The sequence below is a fragment of the Sorghum bicolor genome, chromosome 3 (assembly GCF_000003195.3).
Source record: "Sorghum bicolor cultivar BTx623 chromosome 3, Sorghum_bicolor_NCBIv3, whole genome shotgun sequence".
NCBI lineage: Eukaryota > Viridiplantae > Streptophyta > Magnoliopsida > Poales > Poaceae > Sorghum > Sorghum bicolor.
This window is the reverse complement of record NC_012872.2, coordinates 30264629-30286521: the sequence shown is the minus strand read 5'-3', so window position 1 is coordinate 30286521 and position 21893 is coordinate 30264629. Positions and strand designations below refer to the sequence as shown.

The following is a 21893-nucleotide window of genomic DNA, read 5'->3' as shown; positions in this document are numbered from 1 at the left end:
ATCCGACAGGCTCTTATATTATTCTATATTATGCAATGGTATGTAATGTTTAAGTTACAATTCTATTTTCTCAAATTAGTACCTACTGTGCGCGAGATGGCGCGCGCCCCTCTACTAGTAAAGCCACAGAATGCGTTCGATTCTGCGATAGAAGCTCTATCCACGTCGCTGCAAATATTTCTGGCCGTCCGATCTCGCGTTTGACGGTCGAGATCCCCCGAAGCGGATTTTCGTCGGCAGCAGCTTCTCCTGCTTCTGGTTAGCTTCTCGTGCTTCTCCCGCTTCTCTTCAGAATCCGAAAATCCAAATATATACCACAGCTCCTGCTTCTCATGCCAGATTCTTTCCCCCTTCTCTCTCTTTCCGTCCTCTCTCTCTCTCTCTCTCGCGTCCTCCCGAGGCTACGGGAGACGACGCCGGGGCTGAGGAGGACGGTGGTGGCGGGCGACCTCCTCCTCCCCCTTCGCTCCCGAGGCGGCGGCAGCGCGGCAGCCGCAGCGAGGCGACAGCGCCCCTCGCGGGCGGCACGACGCCGGAGCTGAGCAGGGCGGTGGCGGCGGGCGACCTCCTCCTCCTCCCTTCCCATCCTCTCCTTCTGTCCCCTTCCCTCCCGAGGCTACGGCGGCGCGACGGCCGCAGCGAGGCGACAACGCCCCTCGCTGGTGGCGCGCCGGCGTAGGTGGGGCCCGACGGCCCCTCCCCATCCTCCACGCAGCCTCCTCAATGCTTCCTCTGCCGGGGAGCGTGCGCTCCTTTGCTTGGTGAAACCCTAGGTGCCGAACCCTAAACTCCGGTGTGCACTCTCTCGCCTTCTCCCTTATCTTCCCTAAACTCCCTCTCCTCACTGTAGGGATCTTGCCCCCCTCCCTCTTCGCTGCAGCGAGCAAGCTCGCCGAGTGTCCATCACCTCCTGCTGTTATCATTCCCTGTACAATTATGGTTAGCTGTTTCATTCTTGTTATCTACTAAGGCTTGGGGATTATGCAATGATGATCTTTACAATGCTGAGACAATGGAATTGTGTAGTACTGATTATATGATTATTGCATCCTTCCATGAATCTTGCTATTTTCAGTGCCTTTGTGGTGACAATATTGGTATATTAGTTCCATCTAAGAGAAAAAGGCTCTAATTATTTTGCAACATGTGTCTGTTTCTCTCGGCTATGCTTTGCTTCCATGGCATCACCATAATTTGTCAACACAGAATGGTCTGAACAAGTTGTTCGGTTGGTATGTGCTAGGTCCATGTTATATTCATTTTTCAGATTTGCAGTGATAGCCCTATACACTTAGTGTTCTGGTTCATTCCCATGCCTTTTAGTGCCTTTGTATATTTTCAGCTTCACTCCATGACATTTACGCACCAACAAAATCATCGATTGCTACCAAGGTACAAATTCACCTTCATTTGTCTGCTCCCAGTTGTTGAGGTAGGGTTTAGGGTTTTTCCCGTTCCAACTAAGTGTTGTTGCAAAGTTTTGCTTATTTCTAATGAGATCTTATCAAATCCTACGTGACCAAAAATGTTAATTATTCCTAATGCCACGTCACAGTAGTTCAAGGTTGCTAAGAGTTGGAAATTGATCTAACCTTACTAACACATGATAGTAGTTCAGGGTTGCTACGAGTTGGAAATTGATCTGAACTTTTGATTTTAGTCTATGTCTTACCTATAACTGCCAAATTGCTTTATGTTAAGAGAAAATATTATAACACATTGTTTCTTTACATACTTTATTTTACATTATAGTATTCCTTGGAATTTCCAACATATGCATATTGAGGTTTCTGGATATGTCACCTGCGTATCATTTTTTTCTCAGCAGGAAAATGCTACTGAACCTAACAAGGAGACTTCACACAGATTATCTAACAAGGTCCCGCCAACAATTTTACTCGACATTCTGGCCCTCGGGTGCTCTCCTGAACCTAACATGGACTGCATTTTTTTAGTGTTGCTCTTCCTCGGTTTTACGAAATCTGGAATTTGTTTCAGGGTCTTTTTTACAGTATTTTTCATGATTTTGAATCCAGTGCACATGATAGAACACCTAGAGCTTGATATCTATAAGCAGTACCATGTGGAAAAGACAAATGGTTTAATGTGTACACAACACGTGCATTTTATGCGAAGCTTTGCCAATTATCTAATTTCCTTTATATAGCCTAACATAAAGTTTGATCTTTTCTATGTTGGCCGGCCTTAGTTTTTAAAGTAAATGAGTTTTAGGAGTTCTGAGAAATATTGAGGGACTCAAAACCTTTTAATAGTAGGCGCTGAATTGAAACTGTACCTGTCAAATGCATAATGACATATACAAAAAAAGAACCTTTGTTCTTGCTTTGTCACCCGATATGTTGAACAACCAAGCTGATCATCAGATATATCACACCCCAAGCACAGTACATATGCTACGGTCACTCCAGCCTATTCTACTCCAGCACAAAAACTTGATGAACTAAACAATATGGACCCATGTGATTCTATAGTTTGCATTCTACCTGACTGTGATGGGACCTGTTTAGTTTATTCTAGGTATTTCGATCAGCTTTCCTACGCATCGCAAATTAGGTTATAGTTTGACTACTGCAACCACGAAAACAGAAGTGCCCTGTTATAGCTCTATTATTTCATATCAAGTCAATATCGATGATACCGTCTATTTGGTCTCACAGGGTTTACAAACTGATCGTTCTATACAGCCAGCAAGTTCAATTGGTAGTTGGTACTCAGAGTACACAACCTGAACCACAGCCTGTATCATCGACTCCCGAACTAAATCGGTATGTTATATTGCCTCTGCTTAATTATTCATGCTTCGTTACATACGTGTGCATAAACCTATTTTCTCATTTCATACATACACACCTGTTCCAGTAGCTGACCCAGATGATACATCTCTAAAGGATCTTATCACCAAATATAAGTCACACTGACATATGAAAATTACCCAAGAAAAAAATAGCTTTGTTTACCTTTCCAATTGTTTCCAGAAAAAGTATTCTTACAATATGATTTAGGTCGCCAACCGGAACAACACACACCCACAGGAAACTGTTTGGAGAAGACACTCTCACTGAAAAGGTGGGTTCATACATATCTTTTGCCCTGAACCTCAAAGCTTTAGCGCAGCAGAACTTAATAGACTATTTTACTTCCAATTTACAGGAAACCATAGTGGATCAAAATTTGAACGCAAAAGGAATCATAACGACGACCGCAACAGTCCAATGGATCCACTACTGCAGCCAAAAGAAAAAAGGTAAACCTATAAGCCTACCAATTTGCCTTAATTCAGTCGGGCATATCCGATTGCTTATATATTATATATAACTCACAGAGCTAAATTTGTTGCCTCCAAACTTCAGTCAAAGGATAGTTCTCACAGTACATCTTGTTTTTTATGAAAATTGTTGTCAGAAAAAAGCTAGGAAAATATATTCATATAGAAGAGCAAAGTGAATCTTAGACTAATGCCCCAGCCTCTAGACAAACACTATATGTCTCATTTCTTTTCTTCGTTAAATAGCTGCAGTATATATATGCAGCCAACTGCTCCTCAATCTACGATGAAGCTAATTGCCACATATATGCCATGTTCAATATTTATTGGCCCTCTTCTAAGTTCCTTGCAAATTTACTGAAATTATTTGCCAACCTGTGTCTTTCTGTGTTCCTTAGGCCATTTAATTGATATAGTACAGACACCTCACGGTTAATGTATACCTCAAAATCTTTCTTCTTTATAATCAGTTTAGTTCACAAAAATTATTTATTCAGTTAATAGATTTTGCTATCTCAAAGCAGGCTATAGCGAGGCACGACCACAGCCTTCTGTGATATGGTCCTGCCGTACAATAACCACGAAACCGGTTTCGAAACCCTTTGATTGTATAAGGCATTTCAGTATTAGTTAGTTGAGACTGTCTAAGACTTTTGTAAACTTATGTACTCGCTTCTAGGCCTGTCCACTGTATATTATTTAAGCTATTATGCTTCGATCTCATGTATATTACTTAGGACGCCTAGGTCCTGTCCAAAATTTATATGCCGATCTATTTATGTAATTGCAAGAAGCACATATGCTATCCGTACTAATATACTCCAGTATGCATGGAACTTAATATGCTATCATGTTTTTAATTTGAATGGTTCAGTGCCTTTCAGTTGTCATTTGCCGAAAGCTGGGCCATCTAAGAAAACCAAACTATGACCCTTTGCCCTCGCGCACGAGGGCGTGCGCCCTTTACTAGTTTATATCTATAAACAAGAGGCAATAAAAAATAAATATTTTCATAAGTTAGCTTAAATAAATTTAATAATCTAAGATTATATTATAAAATATAAAATTTAATTTTAATGATTTATTTGGGATATCCACATTTGAAAAAACAAACCTAAACTAAACCCGATAAGTTTCGGGCCCCAAACCCGAAACCGTGAACCACCCCACTGCCATCTCGAGACGGGAGCGAAGTGAGAAGTCTGTTTACCGGTCAGAGATGGGCCCATCTCATGAGCTGTGTAACATGAGTTTTTCTAATCTTAGGACTTTATTAGTTTTCACACGTAGACAAGTTGGGAGAAGTGCGCGAGAGCAAGGCTAATAATTTAGCTTGTTGTTGCTGGCTAAATGCAGATGTCATGTCATCAACATAAAGCAAAATAGAGCTCGTTTGGCATAGGTCAGAATAGCTTCATGAGTTGTTATGAGTTGTTTTTTTACTAAACCCTTTTTTTCAAAATAGTTTCATGGGTGAAGTTATTTTTTTCTCTCATAAAGACATGAGTTGGGATGAAGCTGAAAAAAGTAGTTTATCCTAGCTCTCTTTCCCATTTCTTTATTTCACATCTATGCATAAAGTTGTTGGTGAAGCTGTTTTTGTCAAATATTTTTTCAAAACAACTTAACTTTACTTAGAAAGTTGCTCATAAAGCTTTTTTCTAAAAAAAACAACTTTGCTAGTTAAGTTGAGTAGTGCCAAACAAGACATAGTCTATCCATATAATAGGATGGCTAGAAGATTAATTGTATTAAATATACAAATATTTTCACAAGGAAGCAGAGTAGGAGGTTGCACAGAACGAAGTGACTCCTCACCAGCATTCGACTGAGAGAGTACCCATTTCTTGTCTTGGGCTTTATGTTTTAGTCGGCAAGATGCCAAGCACCGCCTTAGTACTATCTCTTAACGTGGCTTTGTTAATCGTTATTTCGCCAGCTTAAAATCGTTACTATACCTACTCTTATAAACATTGAACCTGGCTCATCAACTCTTCCTAGGCAGGGGATAAAATGTTAGCTCCATATCTAGCTAAACCATCAACTACAATTATTACATTCTCTATTACAGCTTAAGCTTATTGACCACTATTTTTCAGCCAGAACAAATTAGCAATCAGTATTAGCAATAATCACATAAAAGAATCAGCCGAATAGGAAATAATACAAGAAGAGAACTCGAGATGTACTAAGTCTCTAACCTAATGTACTAGAATACCGATAGCACTTCGGTCGACATCTCCTGAATGAGAGCAGTTGCGAACCCTGTTGCATCAGTCTCTAAAATAACACGCTGCATATCCAGCTGAGTAGCATGTTGCACACTTTGAAGAGCTCAGCTTCAGTGTGTCTCCCCTCCTTAAAACCTTTGCTTGGAGGGTGATTAGAAGGGCTCTAGCCACTGGAGAAAGACCAGGGAGATACTCATCGCATATAGATCAACATTGCTCTTATTGTAGGAATATTAAAAATGACATTCACCTTTTCTTCCATTGTGATCTACCCAAACAAGTGTGGTCCATAGCAACTCCTCCTTTGCCTACTGATATTATTGTTGCGATGAAGACGGAGTTCAACAAGCTCTACCTCTCCTTATCACTAACAATCCATCAGACACTACATTGCGTAAAACATTATTTACTCTTTGGTATATATGGAAAGCTCGCAATGATAATCGCTTTCAAAGAAAAACATGGACTTCATTTCAAGTTCAACAAGCAACGTCAACACACATGCATTCCCACCTTGGTGCCATTTCTGAACAGGTCCCCTAAACTTTGCCTGCTACCTCTGCCCATAGTCAACAATCTCATTTGCAAGCCGGTCAACTCTCCCACCAAGGTATGAGTTCTTCTGTTGTAGGACAAGATGGACAACAACTTCACCAAGGACAAGGTATGCACGCTTACTCTATAGGCCCCCTAAGGAAGCTGTACAAGAGGATCGCTTGTCCATTGACCTGAGGGATAGGCTTCTGATGCCCCTCCCTTCATCGCTTCAAGGACCACGTTGTTATATTGATGCCTCCACCCAACCAGACCAAGTAAGTGTTGCATTTAGAGATGCTGGTCTTAGAATCTTCATTATCCATACCCAGGTGCAACCTCCACATAGCATATTCATCAAGGTAGTGATGAATTTGATTTTTGTCATCATGGCAGATGTTGTTGTTATGGCTCTGGCTGCTGAGGTTATCACAACCCTCCATATGCAGCAAGTTTCCATCTTATCAGATAACCAGCAGTTGGTACACTTCATAAATGGACCTGATCTCACTCATCCACCCAACTAGAGAATCAAGCCTCCTATGTAGATTATTGCCTCCAGAGTGAATGCCACATCCACACAAATTCGAAGGATCAAAAGGGAACAGAATCAAATGGTTGATTCTCTTGCTAGACAAGCGCTTAGAGAGATAGGCTATAATCAGTTAGATTTCAATAGAGTTTGTGACTATGAGCACCATGATCCTGAGTGCCTTGTTATTGTGGTACTCTAAAATGTAATCATTAACTCTGTAATGGTTTTAACAGTAAGTTGTTAATCAATATAATTTCCCTGTTAAAAAAGTATTAGTGTGTATAATGGACGCCACATGACAAATACTGCTAGCACCAGACAACATCACTTCACCTTTCATATTCCTCACAACAAAGCTCCACCCTCGGGGTCTTGATTTGAAATCAAAAGCACCATTGATATTAATTTTGTAGCAATCCTCAGGTGGCAGGCCTGTAGATCAGCAGGAACAAGGTGGGCAACTATTTAGGGTCTGTCGACAAAAGCTAGTCGGCAGTCTACCTTGGGGTATACCCACAATAGTAGTTTATCGGCAGACAGATGCACAAGCTACGAACTCGATGGTGACGCAAGACACAGACAAGGTTTTTATGCAGATTCGGCCACCGTGTGGGCATAATACCTACGTCCTGCGTCTGATTGTATTGATCTGGGATGTATCGAATTGTGTTGAGTTGTCTAAGGGGGTCCCTTGCCTCTCTTTATATAGTCTAGAGGGCAGGTTCCAAATCTGGAAACTAATCCTAGTCGGTTACAATTGCCATAGATAATACGATATCAATCCCTATTCTAATCGACTAGAATCCTATCTTGCTTCCTTGTAAGAAACTTCGAGTAGTTGGATCAAGCCTTGAACTGTCTCGTGATGGGCTAAATCTCCTGGCCCAAGCCTAGCCGTAACGGTATAGGGGTTTATACCCCCACAACTAGTCCCCGAGCTCCATATATTATGGTGTAACACGCCGTCTTGAGCTTCTTTGACTAGTGAGGCTTGACATCTTTGACCAGCAAGAGAAGTCGCCCAAATAGTTGCAACGGTATTTGAACCAACTCAAAAGACAGCTGATCAACATCGACATTTAAGAAGCAAGTTGTTTAAATAATACATGGTGCTCTTATCAAAAAAGATTTCTTTTCTAGTGAAGTGTGCCCACTTTACTTTTCTGAAAGTAAATGCTTTCAAAAGCAAGCAAATTCACCGCAAGGTGAAGTGTGCCCACTTAGTCCCCGAGCCTGGTATTAGGTGGCGTGGTCACGTGGTGCCAGGGTCTAAAAAGAAGAATCTACATAGAAAATCTGATATAGAAATGCATCGCCAGATGCATCGTACCGATGTAGTCCCCGAGCTTGCTGGAAAACAATGTATAAGCCTTGTAGCAAGGTCTAAAAATTTAAATTATCCTGTCCAATGAGGCACATAATTAATTCGAAGGCAATCAACATAAATCTTTTGCTTCAAAAACAAACTAATCAACCCGGTCACCGAGCATACCGTGGTTACTGGTCTGTGTAGTCCCCAGATTTATTAAGTAGACTGGCGAGCAGCCCCTAAGCAACCCATGCTTAATAGTCACTACTATCACAGGCTTAAGTGGGCAGACTAGTCGACCAGTCCCCGAGCGTACCATACTTGGTGGTCGGTGCATTTCCTCAGCTTAATTGAATAGACTAGTCGACCAGTCCCCGAGCATACCGTGCTCGGTGGTCGGTGTAGTCCCCAGCTTAATTGAATAGACTGGTCGACCAGTCCCCGAGCATACCTTGCTCGGTGGTCGGTGCAGTCCACAGCTTAATTGAATAGACTGGTCGACCAGTCCCGAGCATACCGTGCTCAGTGGTCGGTGCAGTCCACAAATTAATTGAATAGACTGGTTGACTAGTCCCCAAGCATACCGTGCTCGGTGGTCGGTGCAGTCCCCAGCTTCTGGTTAAATCCAAACAAACTTCTTAACCTTAATGAAACAGTTTATAAAAATCATATCCCTTCATTAATTGGTGACATGACAAGGCGTCTGGCCGTCTTATCAGTTCGGCTCATGAAAAGGGGTGCCATATGACAGTGCAGCCATTCATCACGCGGACCGAAAAAGGAAACCTATTAATCATTAAAAATGCACTAAATTTATCACAATAGAAATTGAAAACGGAAATGCCAGTTTCACCGCATAAACCGCACATTTCCCCAGGAGTCGGGAAGTGGAAGAGGTGGTGCCTCTGTTATAAAGAGCCAAAAGGTGTAATTCTAAAACTTCACCCAGCAGTTGCAAACTAGCCTCTTGCCTTCGTCTTCCTCGCTGCCTCCAAGTGCGCTAGATCCAGTTCAAGCTTCCTCGCACGAAATGGCCAAGAGCGATTCGAAGAAGAGCGCCGAGATGATGGCGAAGGAATGGAAGAAATCCTAGTGCACCATCAGGTCCCTCAACGACCTTGTCGAAATGGGATTACTGCATGAACAAGAGCTCGGCGACTGGAGGGCGCTGGAGAGAGAAAGCTACCCAGACCCCCGAGCCGGTGAGATTGTAGTTTTTGAAGATTTCTTTAAGAGGGGCTTTGGGGTGCCGGTGCATCCCTTTCTTCAGGGTCTGCTTCTTTTCTACGAGATCGGGATTTGCAATCTGCACCCGAACTCGATTCTGCTAGTGGCAACTTTCATTCACCTTTGCAAGGCCTTTGTGGGGATTGAGCCACATTTCGATTTGTTCTGATATTTGTTTTGCTTGAGGAAGAAAGGAGCAGTTGGAGGCTCCAAGATTGCAGGTGGAGTATACCTCAATCTGCGTGACGGGATGAAGAACCGCTACATCAGCTGCCCCTGGAACACATCCCTAACTGAATGGTACAGGAGATGGTTCTACATCAAGGAAGAACCTAGCAGCACAACGTTTTGTGACATTGGGTACGTGCCAGAGAAGCTGACAGACCGACCAGAATACACCGGCCAGGTTGAAGAGCTGATGAGCCTGATCGACTGGTCGTGTTTGGATGGACCTAGTGTGGTTGGCAACTTCCTCAGCTGACGAGTCATGCTGTGCCAGAGGAGAGTGCACTCGGCGTACGAGTACTAGGGAGGCCAAGACTCGACCAGGATGCACTAAGACAACTTAGAGAAACCCGAGATCCAGCGAAGAATCAACGAGTTGTTCAACCTAGCGGACAGCAACATAGTAAAACAATCATGATATAACGAATTAAGTTAGCGAGAATACAGAGACTTAGAATGCTCCGGGGCTTGCCTCTCTCGAAGGTGCTAGGCCTATGATCGGGGCACTCCTGCAGATCTCCCTTCGGCTCTTGTCCTCCTAGAAGTTCCTTCTCCTGTATCATCTCCTGCTCCTCGGGTCCCACCTCGTCCACCTGCGAGCCTGTATGATGCATGTGTGCACATGAGTGGAAGTGCAAGATGCCCGAGGTGCAATGCTATGCAAGTTAAGACAAGATGATCATGACATGGTGCTTAGATGAGTAGGCACAAACCCTATCTCCAGTGGAGATGAGTTCCAACGGATGAAGCAGGAAACTATTTCTACAAGGTAGTCAACATCATCCAAGAATATATAACCAAAGTAAAGCATCTATTGCATTCTTTTTTACAAGTTATTACTAATCAGCAAGCTACTATGGTGCTTCAAAGATACACCAAACACCATTTTTCTATTCAATTTATGCATAGCAAGAGTTTATTTATTTAATTATTATTAAGCCTACCACAGTAGCATACACTTCTGTGCTTCAATAAATTCTGCAAAAATTACAGTAGGTCACTGATCATTTATAAAGTTTATCACCAAATTTTCATAGCATTTGGGCAGGTAACATGGCCCACACAAAAATCACAAGTTTATTAACATAATTAAGTGTAAATACTCTACTGGTGACAAAGTGTCAAATAACAGATTTCATATTTTTATAAATTACTTACTAACATAAGAAATGTCCATAAAAATTTTCAGATTAATTGCATGATCTAGTTATTTATTAAAAATCATAAACTACTGCCATGCAAGCATTTAAATCATCATAAATTAATTCATACATCAAATATTGTGTTACATATTTTTCCCAGAGACTACACATCCATGCAAAGCTAACAAAACAAGAATCACATTTTTCTTAGCCTTATTCTATTTACTGTGCATTTTCTAAATAACAGCAAAATCATGGAATAAATATATTTACACAGAAAAGTTATACAAACATGACATGCAAAGGTACTAGGTTGTAGATCTTGATTAATAGAACATGTCAAACTTTATTTCAATATTTTTGGAGCTATAGATCTCAAGATATGAATTATACAAAATTTAAATATTTTCTGGAAAACATTTATAAATCAAAAACAGATTCAAAACGCTAGGCGCACCCTAAATGTATTCACCAGAGGCGCTGACAAGCGGGACCCGCGGGTCAGCTGACCCCACCCGTCAGACACACAGCGTGTCCGCGGCCATGGACCGGTCGAGATCTCGCCGTCGGCGAGGTTTCCAGCGAATCCAAGGGCACTTACGGCTTCCTGAGCGCAAGACGAACCTAACCGTACCCATTGCACTGCCTATTGCGCACCGGAACTAGCTCGCCGTCGAGCATGGCGGACGCGGCGGCGCTGCTCACCGTGGCCAGCTCCGCGTGGTAGAGCGCAAACCGAGGGCGGGGAAAGACACGCGAGGTCGAGGCGAAGCTAACGCGCTTGGAATCACGACCAATGGTGGAGAAGATGGGGAGAACCTCACGAGCCGAGAGGTCCGCGGAGCTCCGGCGAGCTCCTCCGGCCGAGTGGGGCTTACTAAAAGCAGTTGAGCGCGCGCGGGGTGCGGGGAGGCGAGGCGGGGTCGTTGGTGGCCGTGGATTCAAAGAAGGAGGTTGGAGCTACGAAGAAGAGGAGGTCCGAGTGTCGGCGGCAATGGCGGGCGGTGGCGCGGCTGCTGCTGCTCGGGCGAGACAGAGCGAGAGAGGAAGAGCCGACGGGCGCAAATGGAAGAGTAGGGAGAGGCGGGCGCGGCCAGGCGCACCTGGTGGCCGACCAGGGCGTGTCCAAGTCGGCGCGTAGGCGCCACGCGGCGGCAGAGCTCTGCCGGCTCGCCACGGCGGCACGGCGCGACCGGCCGTCGCGCGCGCGGGCGCGGACACGGGGAGGGAGGAGGGTGCGCTTGCGGGCTAGGCCGGCTTCGGCCAGCGGGCCAGAAGCGAGGCGGCGGCCTGCTGGCACCCGTGCCCCATTTTCTATATTTTTTTGAATTCTTTTTCTAAATCATTTTCCAAGCACTTTTTGACTCATTTAAATGCTTTTTCAGACTTGGCCCCTAAAATAAAAGTTTTCCAAAATAAATAGCTCTACAACTTTGCTTTAAAGTGTTACTCTAAATTCCAAACAGAATTTGAATCACAAATTAAAACTACTTCTATTTTTTTAAATAAATCCATTTTGGTGAATTTTGTATAAAATTCATTTCTCAAATTCTAGAGCTCCAAAAATTTCTAAAAATTATTCTTAATTCTTCAAAAACATAGTTCAACCTACTTTGGTCATCACAAGTATTTTTGAAGCAAGCATATTAATTTATTATATTTAAATTCATTTAAATCAAGCACATAAATTCACATTTCAAATGCTACTATGCTCAAATGATGCCATGCTTATGCTCATGCTTGATGAGAGTGCTTATGAGTAGTTTATGAGACTAAGTGCATGCTTAACATCTAGGGTGTTACACAATCGTGGAAAAGTCATGAATACCAATATTGTACCACTCATCAAGATCTACATTTAATATAAAGACCATTTTTGCATTTGACAAAGTGTTGCGAAGGTGTAGTTGAAAATACGCAATTCTCACATATTGTTTCATATAGTTTATGTGAGATTCAAGATTTGGTGAGTATTGTTTACTTAAACTTTCTCAAATCAAAAAATGCTCTATGTAAAAAATTTGGATCTTGATGATCTCAACTTGGTGTTCCAATATTTTTCATTTTAAGTAATTTAGTTTCTTATTTGACCAAGTTTGACCAAAACCCATCTTGTATTTTAAAATCATGTGCCTCGAATTGGCTAAAATTTATCTAAATGAAAAATAAACAATGTATCAAATCTAGATCTTGATGATCTCTAATAACTTTGTATTCAAAATTGTCTCATTTAAAGTCATCAAATGGGTCATTTGACAAAGTTTGAAGCACTCAAATTTGAATTTTGAAAGAATTCATAGCCACACACCGGTTTTCTGAACCCTAGACGGTCTCGTCTGGAAAAGTCATGAATACCAATATTGTTCCATTCATCAAGATCTACATTTAATATACAGACCATTTTTGCATTTGACAAAGTGTTGGGAAGGTGTAGTTGAAAATCCACAATTCTCACATATAATTTCATATAATTTATATGAGATTCAAAATTTGGTGAGTATTGTTTACTTAAACTTTCTCAAATGGAAAAATAGACTATATAAAAAGTTTGGATCTTGATGATCTCTACCAACTTGGTATTCAAATGTTTTTTATTTGAGTAATTTAGTTTGTCATTTGACCAAGTTTGACCAAAACCTATCTTGGATTTTAAACACATGTGCCCAGGATTGGCTAAAATTTATCTAAATGGAAATATGGACTGTCACACCCATATTTTAAGAACAAAATAGGATGCATAAAAGACTCTTATGTGCCCCAGAAACAGTCGCACACATAAGTAGACAAATCTCAAATGTATCATTGGAGTGTTTATTATATAGCGAAACGATAATAAATCACATAGTCTTATACAATAATGATAACAAGAAGTAAACAACGCTCTCGACGGGAGCTCCACATAGGGACAAACATTGACTGGTTGACTTCAAACCTATTAATCATCTTACAAGATCTTACAAGATCATCCTTTTATGTTCATTGCATAACTATTAATCATCTTACAAGATCATGGATTATATCAAGGACTAGCACATCTACACCAAATGTATGTCAAATAGGTAAAAAAGAATCCAGGATAACAAACATCAATGATTTTACAAAGGTCGACAAGGTGGAAACATGCATATGATATATATGTGTATTTATAAGTGTATAGGTAACAAGGATTATCCCCAGTTATATTTGCCTTGATCAAAGCTCTCCTGAGCCTGCTGCTGGTCTTCAAAAGCTTGGTCTTGGTCACCAACGTACGGTTCACCGTCTATTCCCAAACATCAATCAACAACACGCAATCCAATATAGACAATCATACACAAAGCAAACAAACTACAATTAGAACATTGCGCCAACAATGAGATATCAAAGATAAAAGTTTATGAAAATATTCTACGCAGCGCTACGATCACACAAACGTAAAGTTCACGAAAATCGGAATTAAAACGTAGAAGTTATGAATTTTCTAAGATTTCCTATAGATAAATAATTAATTAAATGCTTCTGTGAAAATAAAAAGTTTCAAAACAGAGAATAAATACTTGTAACATATAGAGCTTGTAAATACGGATCTAACAAAATTTGAATGGACAAAAACGGAGTTAAAACGAATATTTTATAAGCAAAACCAATTCAATGGCAATTCTTTTCTAGAAAGCGTATTTTAACTTAAACAGACAAGAATACGTTTTCAGTTCTGGAAAGCGTAAATCCACCCGTGCGCCATGGACCGCGGGTTTGAAACTCAAGAACCCCAGGGACTCTTTAGCAAAAAGCGCCGTGAAGGGGTAACTTCTTTTCTCAGCCGTTGATCCATCATCCAGCGGTCCACAACCATCTAGGGGGAAAGGTGGGCGGCGGCCGGCCGCCGGAGTTGATTCCGGCATGGTGGCGCCATTAGCGACGCCGTGGAGCTCGCCGGTGCCGATCAAAACTGCAAATCCGAGCACCAAAAACCGAGCGAAGGGTATGGGAAGGTAGAGGAGAATGCGGCGAGCTCACCTAGGGAGTTTTCTTGGGCCGAGGGCTAGCGGGGAGCTCGGGTCACGGCGGGGATGAAGCTCAGCTTGACCGTGCTTGTTTAGGCCGTGTAGTGTTCGATTTTTGCGGCTCAGAAGGAAAAAACGGGGTGCGGGGCAAAGCTGGAGACCTTTATAGGGCTCTAATCTACGTCGAAAAGGAAAGATTACGAGGAAGCCGTGATTTCGTTTGGAGTTCCCATCGGCATGGCTTGGTGTCGCGCTGAAGAAGAAAGGAATGGGAATGTTGACTTGCGGGTCCCGGTCGTCAGCGACAGAGAGAAGGGGGGGGGGGGAGGGAGCGCGCGCTGGCGGGCTGACACGAGCTAGGCCGCGTGAAGGGAATTGGGTCGAGCGCGGGGAAACCAGGGGCCTGGGTGGGCTGCGGGGGAGAGGGGACTGGGCTTCGGCTTGGTTTCCAGGGGCTTCTCCCCTTTATCCTTTTCTTTTTATTTTCTTTTTCAAAACATTTTCCAAATAGAATTTTGTGCACAAATTATTTCTAACCAAAAGCAATCAAGCAAAACATAAAATATGCTCCAGCATGAATGCACCATCAAGGTTACTAAACCTATGATAAATTTTATTTTCCTCAAAATTATTTATTCACTAAATTAAATGCTCACAAAAATACTTAATTAAATCAAACTAATTCCTATTAATTGAAATTAAATTTTTGGGTGTTACAAACTCTACCCCCTTAAAAGAATCTCGTCCTCGAGATTGAACGGTGCTTACTCAAACAAATATGAATATGATTTCCTCAGATCATCCTCTCTTTCCCAAGTTGCCTCTGCTTCTGAATACCGATTCCATTGCACTTTGCACATTCTAATAACCCGACTTCTGGTGACTCTCTCAGCTGTCTCCAATATTCTGACCGGATACTCTTCATAAGTGAGATTACCTTTAATAGAAAGCTCTTCTAATGGTATTTGCTCCTCACGTACACGCAAACACTTCTTAAGTTGTGACACATGGAACACATCATGCACACCAGATAAACTTTCAGGCAATTCTAACTGATATGCTACTTCTCCACGCCTTTGCAAAACTTTAAACGGACCAACATACCTTGGAGCTAGCTTTCCCTTCATGTTAAACCTCTTCACACTCCTCATTGGTGATACTTTTAGGTAGACGTAATCACCCACTTAAAAAACCAGTTCTCTCCTACGTGTATCTGCATAGCTTTTCTGACGAGACTGAGCAACTCTTAGGTTATCCCGAACAGTCCGCACTTGTTGTTCTGCATGTCTAAGCACATATGTACCAAACACCTGAGTCTCTCCTATCTGATTCCAAAACAAAGGTGTCCTGCACTTACGACCATACAGTGCCTCGAACGATGCCATCTTAAGACTCTGCTGATAACTGTTGTTGTAGGAGAATTTTGCATATGGTAAACTCTTGTCCCAACTAGTTCCATACTGCAAAGCACACGCTCTCAACATATCCTCCAATATCTGATTGATCCTCTCAGTCTGTCCATCTGTCTGTAGATGATATGCTGTACTAAAATTCAATTTTGTTCCCAAGGAATCATGCACTGCTTTCCAAAAGTGAGATGTGAATTGAGTACCCCTATCTAACACAATCTTCTTAGGTACCCCATGCAAACAAACAATTCTTTCCATGTACAACTCTGCTAGTCGGTCTCCACTATATGCAGTTTTGACAGGTATGAAATGAGAAACTTTAGTTAAACGGTCCACTATCACCCATATTGAGTCATACCCTCTTTGTGTACATGGTAAACCCACTATAAAATCCACACCTACTTCTTCCCACTTCCATTCTGGAATCTTCATTGGTTGCAATAGTCCAGCTGGCCTCTGATGTTCAGCTTTCACTCGCTGGCAAGTTTCACATATAGCAACATATTCAACCACATCTCTCTTTAAGCCATACCACCAATATTTCTGTTTCAGATCCAGATACATCTTAGTGCTACCAGGATGAATGGAATATGCTAACTCATGAGCCTCTCTCAGAATCATATCACGAATAGCCTTCACTTCAGGAACACATATCCTTTTTCCAAACCACAGTACACCATTGTCATCTATTCTGAATCCTGGTGCTTTGCCTAGTACCACATTCTGTGCTATCTCCTTTAGTTTCTCATCCTTCAACTATCCTTTCAATATCTCTTCCTCTAGAGTAGGAGTGACCTCAATTTCCATAGCATTTACTACAATTCCCAAGTTCAAATATGCAAATTCAGCACACAACTCCTCAGATTCAGGTGTCGCCCGAAGCTCATTAGCATATTTCTTTCTGCTAAGTGCATCAGCTACGACGTTCACCTTTCCAGGATGATAATGCAATTCCAAATCATAATCCTTTATTAGTTCCAACCATCTTCATTGCCTCAAGTTCAGATCTGTCTAGGTGAAGATATACTTCAAACTCTTATGATCAGTATATATGTCACTCTTATGCCCAATCAAATAGTGTCTCCAAATCTTCAGTGCATGAACCACAGTTGCTAATTCTAGATCATGAGTATGATAATTCAGTTCATGTTTTCTCAACTGTCTAGATGCATAAGCAACAACTCTACCTTCTTGCATAAGAACACAACCCAAACCCAGACGAGAAGCATCACAATAAATAGAGAAACTCTTGCTCAGATCTGGCAATACCAACACAGGTGCAGTAGTCAACCTCTTCTTAAATTCCTCAAAACTAGCTTGACACTTATCTGACCATACAAACTTAGCATTCTTCTCCAACAGAGCAGTCATAGGCTCGGCAAGTTTTGAGAATCCTTCAATGAATCTACAATAATAACCAGCTAGACCAAGAAAACTACGAATTTCACTTACATCTGTAGGCGGTTTCCAATTCAGCACATCTTTCACCTTACTAGGATCCACTGCAATACCACCATTAGAGACAACATGACCAAGAAAAGAAACTTCTTCCAACCAAAACTCACATTTACTACGCTTAGCATACAGCTTATGCTCTCTAAGTTTTTGTAAGACCAATCTCAGATGTTCAACATGTTCTTCCTTGGTTTTAGAGAATACCAGAATATCATCAATAAAGACCACCACAAACTTATCAAGATACTCCATAAATACTTTATTCATCATGTACATAAAGTGGGCTGGTGCATTGGTCAAACCAAAAGACATAACTGTATACTCATACAACCCATACCTTATTGTGAAAGTTGTCTTTGGTATATCTGAATTCCGAATCTTCAATTAATGATAACCAGAACGCAAATCAATCTTAGAGAACACACAAGCACCTCTTAACTGATCAAATAAGTCATCAATCCTAGGCAAGGGATATTTATTCTTGATAGTGACCTCATTAAGTGACCGATAATCAACACACATCCTCTGACTACCATCCTTCTTATCAACAAAGATAACTGGTGCACCCCATGGTGATGAACTAGGATGAATGAACCCTTTATCTTGCAATTCCTTAATTTGTTTCTTAAGTTCTTCTAGTTCATTAACCCCCATTCTATATGGTCTTTTAGCTATGGGTGCAGTACCAGGTAGTAATTCAATAATAAATTCAATGTCTCGATCAGGTGGCATACCTGGCAATTCATCTGGAAAGACATCCGAAAACTCATGCACTACCGGAAACATCATCATTCAGTTGGTTTACTTTAGCTATGAGTGGTGCTTGCACTGCTACATCAACACTGATTCATTCTCCCTTTGGTGTTGTCAGAGCCACTACTCTCTCTTTGCACTTAATATTTGTCTCATATTGCTTCATCCAATCCAAACCCAAGATCACATCTATGCCTAAAGTTCTCATAACCATGGGACTAATAGGAAAATCTACCCCCTTAAAGAAAGACTTGCTGAGGGGCAACAATAAGAAACTGGTATAGTCCCACCCGGTGAATTTACTAGAATAGGGGTTTTCATGGCAACTAGTGGAATGCTATGAACTCTAACAAATGCTTGTGAAATGAATGTATGCAAAGCTCCAAAATCAAATAAAACTATAGTAGGGATAGAGTTGATGCTGAACGTACCCATCATAATTTCTGGTCCCTCCTGAACTATTTCTGCAGCCACATTGTTCACCTTTGCCGAATTAGGAGTGGATCTTCGGTCGTTGTTCTACGGATTAAACTTCTCTGGGCAATCATAGGACATATGTACTTCCTTCCCACAACGGAAACACCTTGTAGGAGTGTTAGAAGCACTACTTTTCATGGATGTGGCATTTGAATTCCCTAAGCGGGGTGTCTGCTGACCATTCTACTGTTGATTATGATTATGCTGCAGGAATGGAGGATGTTGATTCCCACCTTGTGATTGATTCTAGAAATGCTGAGGATGCTGGTTGCGGTTCCACTGACTAACTGGTCCCTAGAACCTCTACTGATAGCCTTGCTGAGAACTGAAACGCTGACGGTTGTTGCTCCCAGAACCTTGTGCTAGCATCCTCCTCTTCTTATCCTGCCCCTTGCGCATGTTGTCCAACACTATAGCACGATTCACCAGAGCTTGGAAGGTAGGGTAAGCGTTTCCTGCCATTTGCAACATGAGTTCATAGTATAGGCCCTTCATGAATAAGCGCTGCTTATCAGCATCTTCTCTGACATCATTTGGGGCATAGCGAGCCAACTGTTCAAATGTGTTATGATATTCAGCCACAGTCATAGAGCCCATCCTGAGAGATCTGAATTCCTCTTGCTTGAGCTCCATCATTCCCTTATTTATATGTCATGCTCTGAATTCTCTGCAAAGTTCCAGCCATGTGATGGGAGGAGCATTGTTGGGACGAGCAGCTTGATATGACTCCCACCATGTCTGAGCTGCTCCCTGAAGTTGTCCAGAAGCATACAACACCTTCTCTAAGTCATTGCACTGTGCTATGTTCAGTTGCCTCTCTACAACACGTACCAATCATCTGCCTCCATAGGATCAGCTGAGTGTGTAAATACCGGAGGTCTTCTCTTCATAAACTCCCCACGCTTGTCCCTCACATGAACAGGTGGTGGTGGTGGTGGTGGAGGTTGCTGCTGTAGGTGCTACATGAAAACATACATCATCTCATTCTGGATTTGCATGAGCTCTTCCACAGTAATTGGAACATTGCCCTCCATGCCACGGCCTCTGCCTTGCCTCTTCCCCTTGCTGCCATCTGCATTCCAAGGTATAGAAACATGTCTTAGTAACGTCCAACATGACAATTACAAGAGATAATGGAATCTGAAATTTTCTGGGTAACATCCAACTTCAGCAGATCAGAAAATTAGTCATATCTCGAGTTCCAGAATTCAAAAGGATACATGCTGTACACCGTTGGAAAGATAAAGAAATTATCTACAACTTTCATTTAGATCATATTAACAGATTCCAACGTTATGTTAATCAAAAACTGGGTACAACCAAAACTGTTCCAGAATTCCAGACTGCGCAGAAACCTCAACTTTAAGCAGCCATAACTCACAGATAATAACAGATAATAATGTCATTCTTGCGGCATTGGAAAGATATGAAAGTCTACTTGTTCCCAGATAAATTTGATGATCATTGCACGAACAGAATTTGATTTATACCAGAATCATTGCAGACTGCTCCAGAAAACAGCAAAGGACAGAAACAGGATATGACCCCAAACCACTATTTATTCATGTTCTTACTTAAGGTTCTTAATTAGGGAACTTGTGGACATGCCCACAAAGTTCCAGCACTCATTACAAAAATCCAAATCACACATAATCATAATAACAATCCAGCAAACACACCAAGTTCACACCACACTAACAAAAGACTCGAATAACTCGCAATACTACTAACGTTCCTATTACATATGGGTTCTTCCTATTCCTCGGAAGCGGCATCCTTTAAGATAGGTTCAAAACACAGCCTCTTGTGAAGCTTGGGACGGCCTAACTCTGCTCGAAGGTCTTCTACTTCCCTTTGCTCTTGCTCCAGCATCTTTCTCTCACGGCGCAGTTCATTCTCCAACTCTATCACCTTGACGGTCAGTTCATAAGTCAGCTCCACTTGCGCCTGAAGCTTTGGTTCTGAAGCATCTGGAACTTCTATGGCCCAAGTCATCTTCTCTAGCACGAAGCGAGGATAGTGGTATGTCGCATTGTACTGGACCTCCTCAAAGCGTCTACCACGGTAAAAGATCAATGCCTGGTAAGCTGCATCAGCCATGCTATCCTTTATCGTGTCCCGGCTAATTCGAGAGATATGTTTTGATTCCACCTTTCAAATCCCCTTAGTGGCATCCAGTGTCTTGACTACTAGCTCTGCATCCCAAAGTGATCTCCTTAGAGGGTGTTTGTACTCAGTGCAGCAATACTCCAGAGTGGCTTGCAAATCCGGGTAGTGATGGTTCAATGTCAACATCAAATTCTCATGGAAGAAAGCCTTGGGGTCTGATTCTGGAAACCATAGCTCAGTAGTCCACCCCATCCTTGCACTAGCTAACTGAGCAGGCTGTGGTGGAGGTGGATCTTGCATCTCCTCATCTTCAGGCACATCCTCCTGAGCTTCCACCCTTGATTCCTCATCTGCCAGCTTAGGAACACCTTCCACATGCTGCCCTCGTGGGTTGAACAAGGCACGATACTCCTCAGTAGTCATGCGTGTAGCACTACGGGTATGGGGCGGCATCTACAAAAAGTTTTTAGACATAGATCAGATAGATGCAATAATTTCACAATAGAGCAAGATAGAGAAGCATAATACTTTTAGCAAATAACAAGACCATAGTGGGAAGCATAAAGTAAGTAAAGTAAATGACCTAAATTTTCGACCATTGCTGACTAGGTTTGCGTCCTACAGTCAACAAAGCTTTGATACCAATTTGTCACACCCATATTTTAAGAACAAAATAGATGCATAAAAGACTCATATGTGCCCCAGAAACAGTCGCACACATAAGTAGACAAATCTCAAATGTACCATTGCAGTGTTTATTACATAGCGGAACGATAATAAATCACATAGTCTTATACAATAATGATAACAAGAAGTAAACAACGCTCTCGACGGAAGCTCCACACAGGGACAAACATTGACTGGTTGACTTCAAACCTAATACTCATATCTATAGTCCTCATTCCAATCATCATCATTAGCATAACCTGGGGTGTTGGGAAATTGCAAGAGTGAGCACATATTGTACTCAACAAGTATAAACAACGGTTCACGAGGCTCAAATAGCTGACACTGGTTTGACTGCATTTAGCTTTTAATAGTGGATAACATGTTCATAATTAGATAGCAAATGTCAAGGTAGCATAAATAATCCAATAATCACATGATCAATTGTAAGCATAATTAACTCATAGCATAAACGATAATCAAATGAACATAACAACTTAACGAGCTCATCATCTTTAGTGTAAGAATCCCCAAGGCCGCTCTTAACCGTGA

At 41.8% G+C, this 21893-nt stretch overlaps 1 protein-coding gene across 33 annotated transcripts; it reads left to right on the top strand.

Annotated features, from left to right (window-relative positions):
• On the top strand, positions 344-6769 carry LOC110433886. Of its 33 annotated transcripts, none has more exons than XR_002451304.1 (8): positions 344-773; positions 851-1392; positions 1826-1917; positions 2706-2786; positions 3024-3087; positions 3172-3265; positions 3811-6329; positions 6448-6769. XR_002451304.1 is itself a non-coding variant. In XM_021456860.1 (8 exons), exons 2-8 carry the CDS (start codon positions 937-939, stop codon positions 3918-3920), a joined length of 480 nt encoding a protein of 159 aa, XP_021312535.1. In that variant the 5' UTR covers positions 344-773; positions 851-936; the 3' UTR covers positions 3921-4152. The 33 variants fall into 33 exon arrangements, 20 of the variants coding, with proteins under 20 accessions (XP_021312535.1, XP_021312534.1, XP_021312529.1 ...); XR_002451298.1 differs by having other exon boundaries at positions 2679-2786; positions 6448-6767; XR_002451301.1 differs by having other exon boundaries at positions 851-1432; positions 1826-1879; positions 2679-2786; positions 6448-6767.

What these genes read in the sequence shown, in the direction of transcription:
- LOC110433886 (XM_021456846.1), top strand. Translation starts at nt 1,694, where the DNA reads ATGTTAAGAGAAAATATTATAACACATTGTTTCTTTACATACTTTATT. An exon ending in TCGACTCCCGAACTAAATCG is followed by an intron (nt 2,787 to 3,023) that starts GTATGTTATATT and finishes AATATGATTTAG; the next exon opens with GTCGCCAACCGGAACAACAC. An exon ending in AAGACACTCTCACTGAAAAG is followed by an intron (nt 3,088 to 3,171) that starts GTGGGTTCATAC and finishes TCCAATTTACAG; the next exon opens with GAAACCATAGTGGATCAAAA.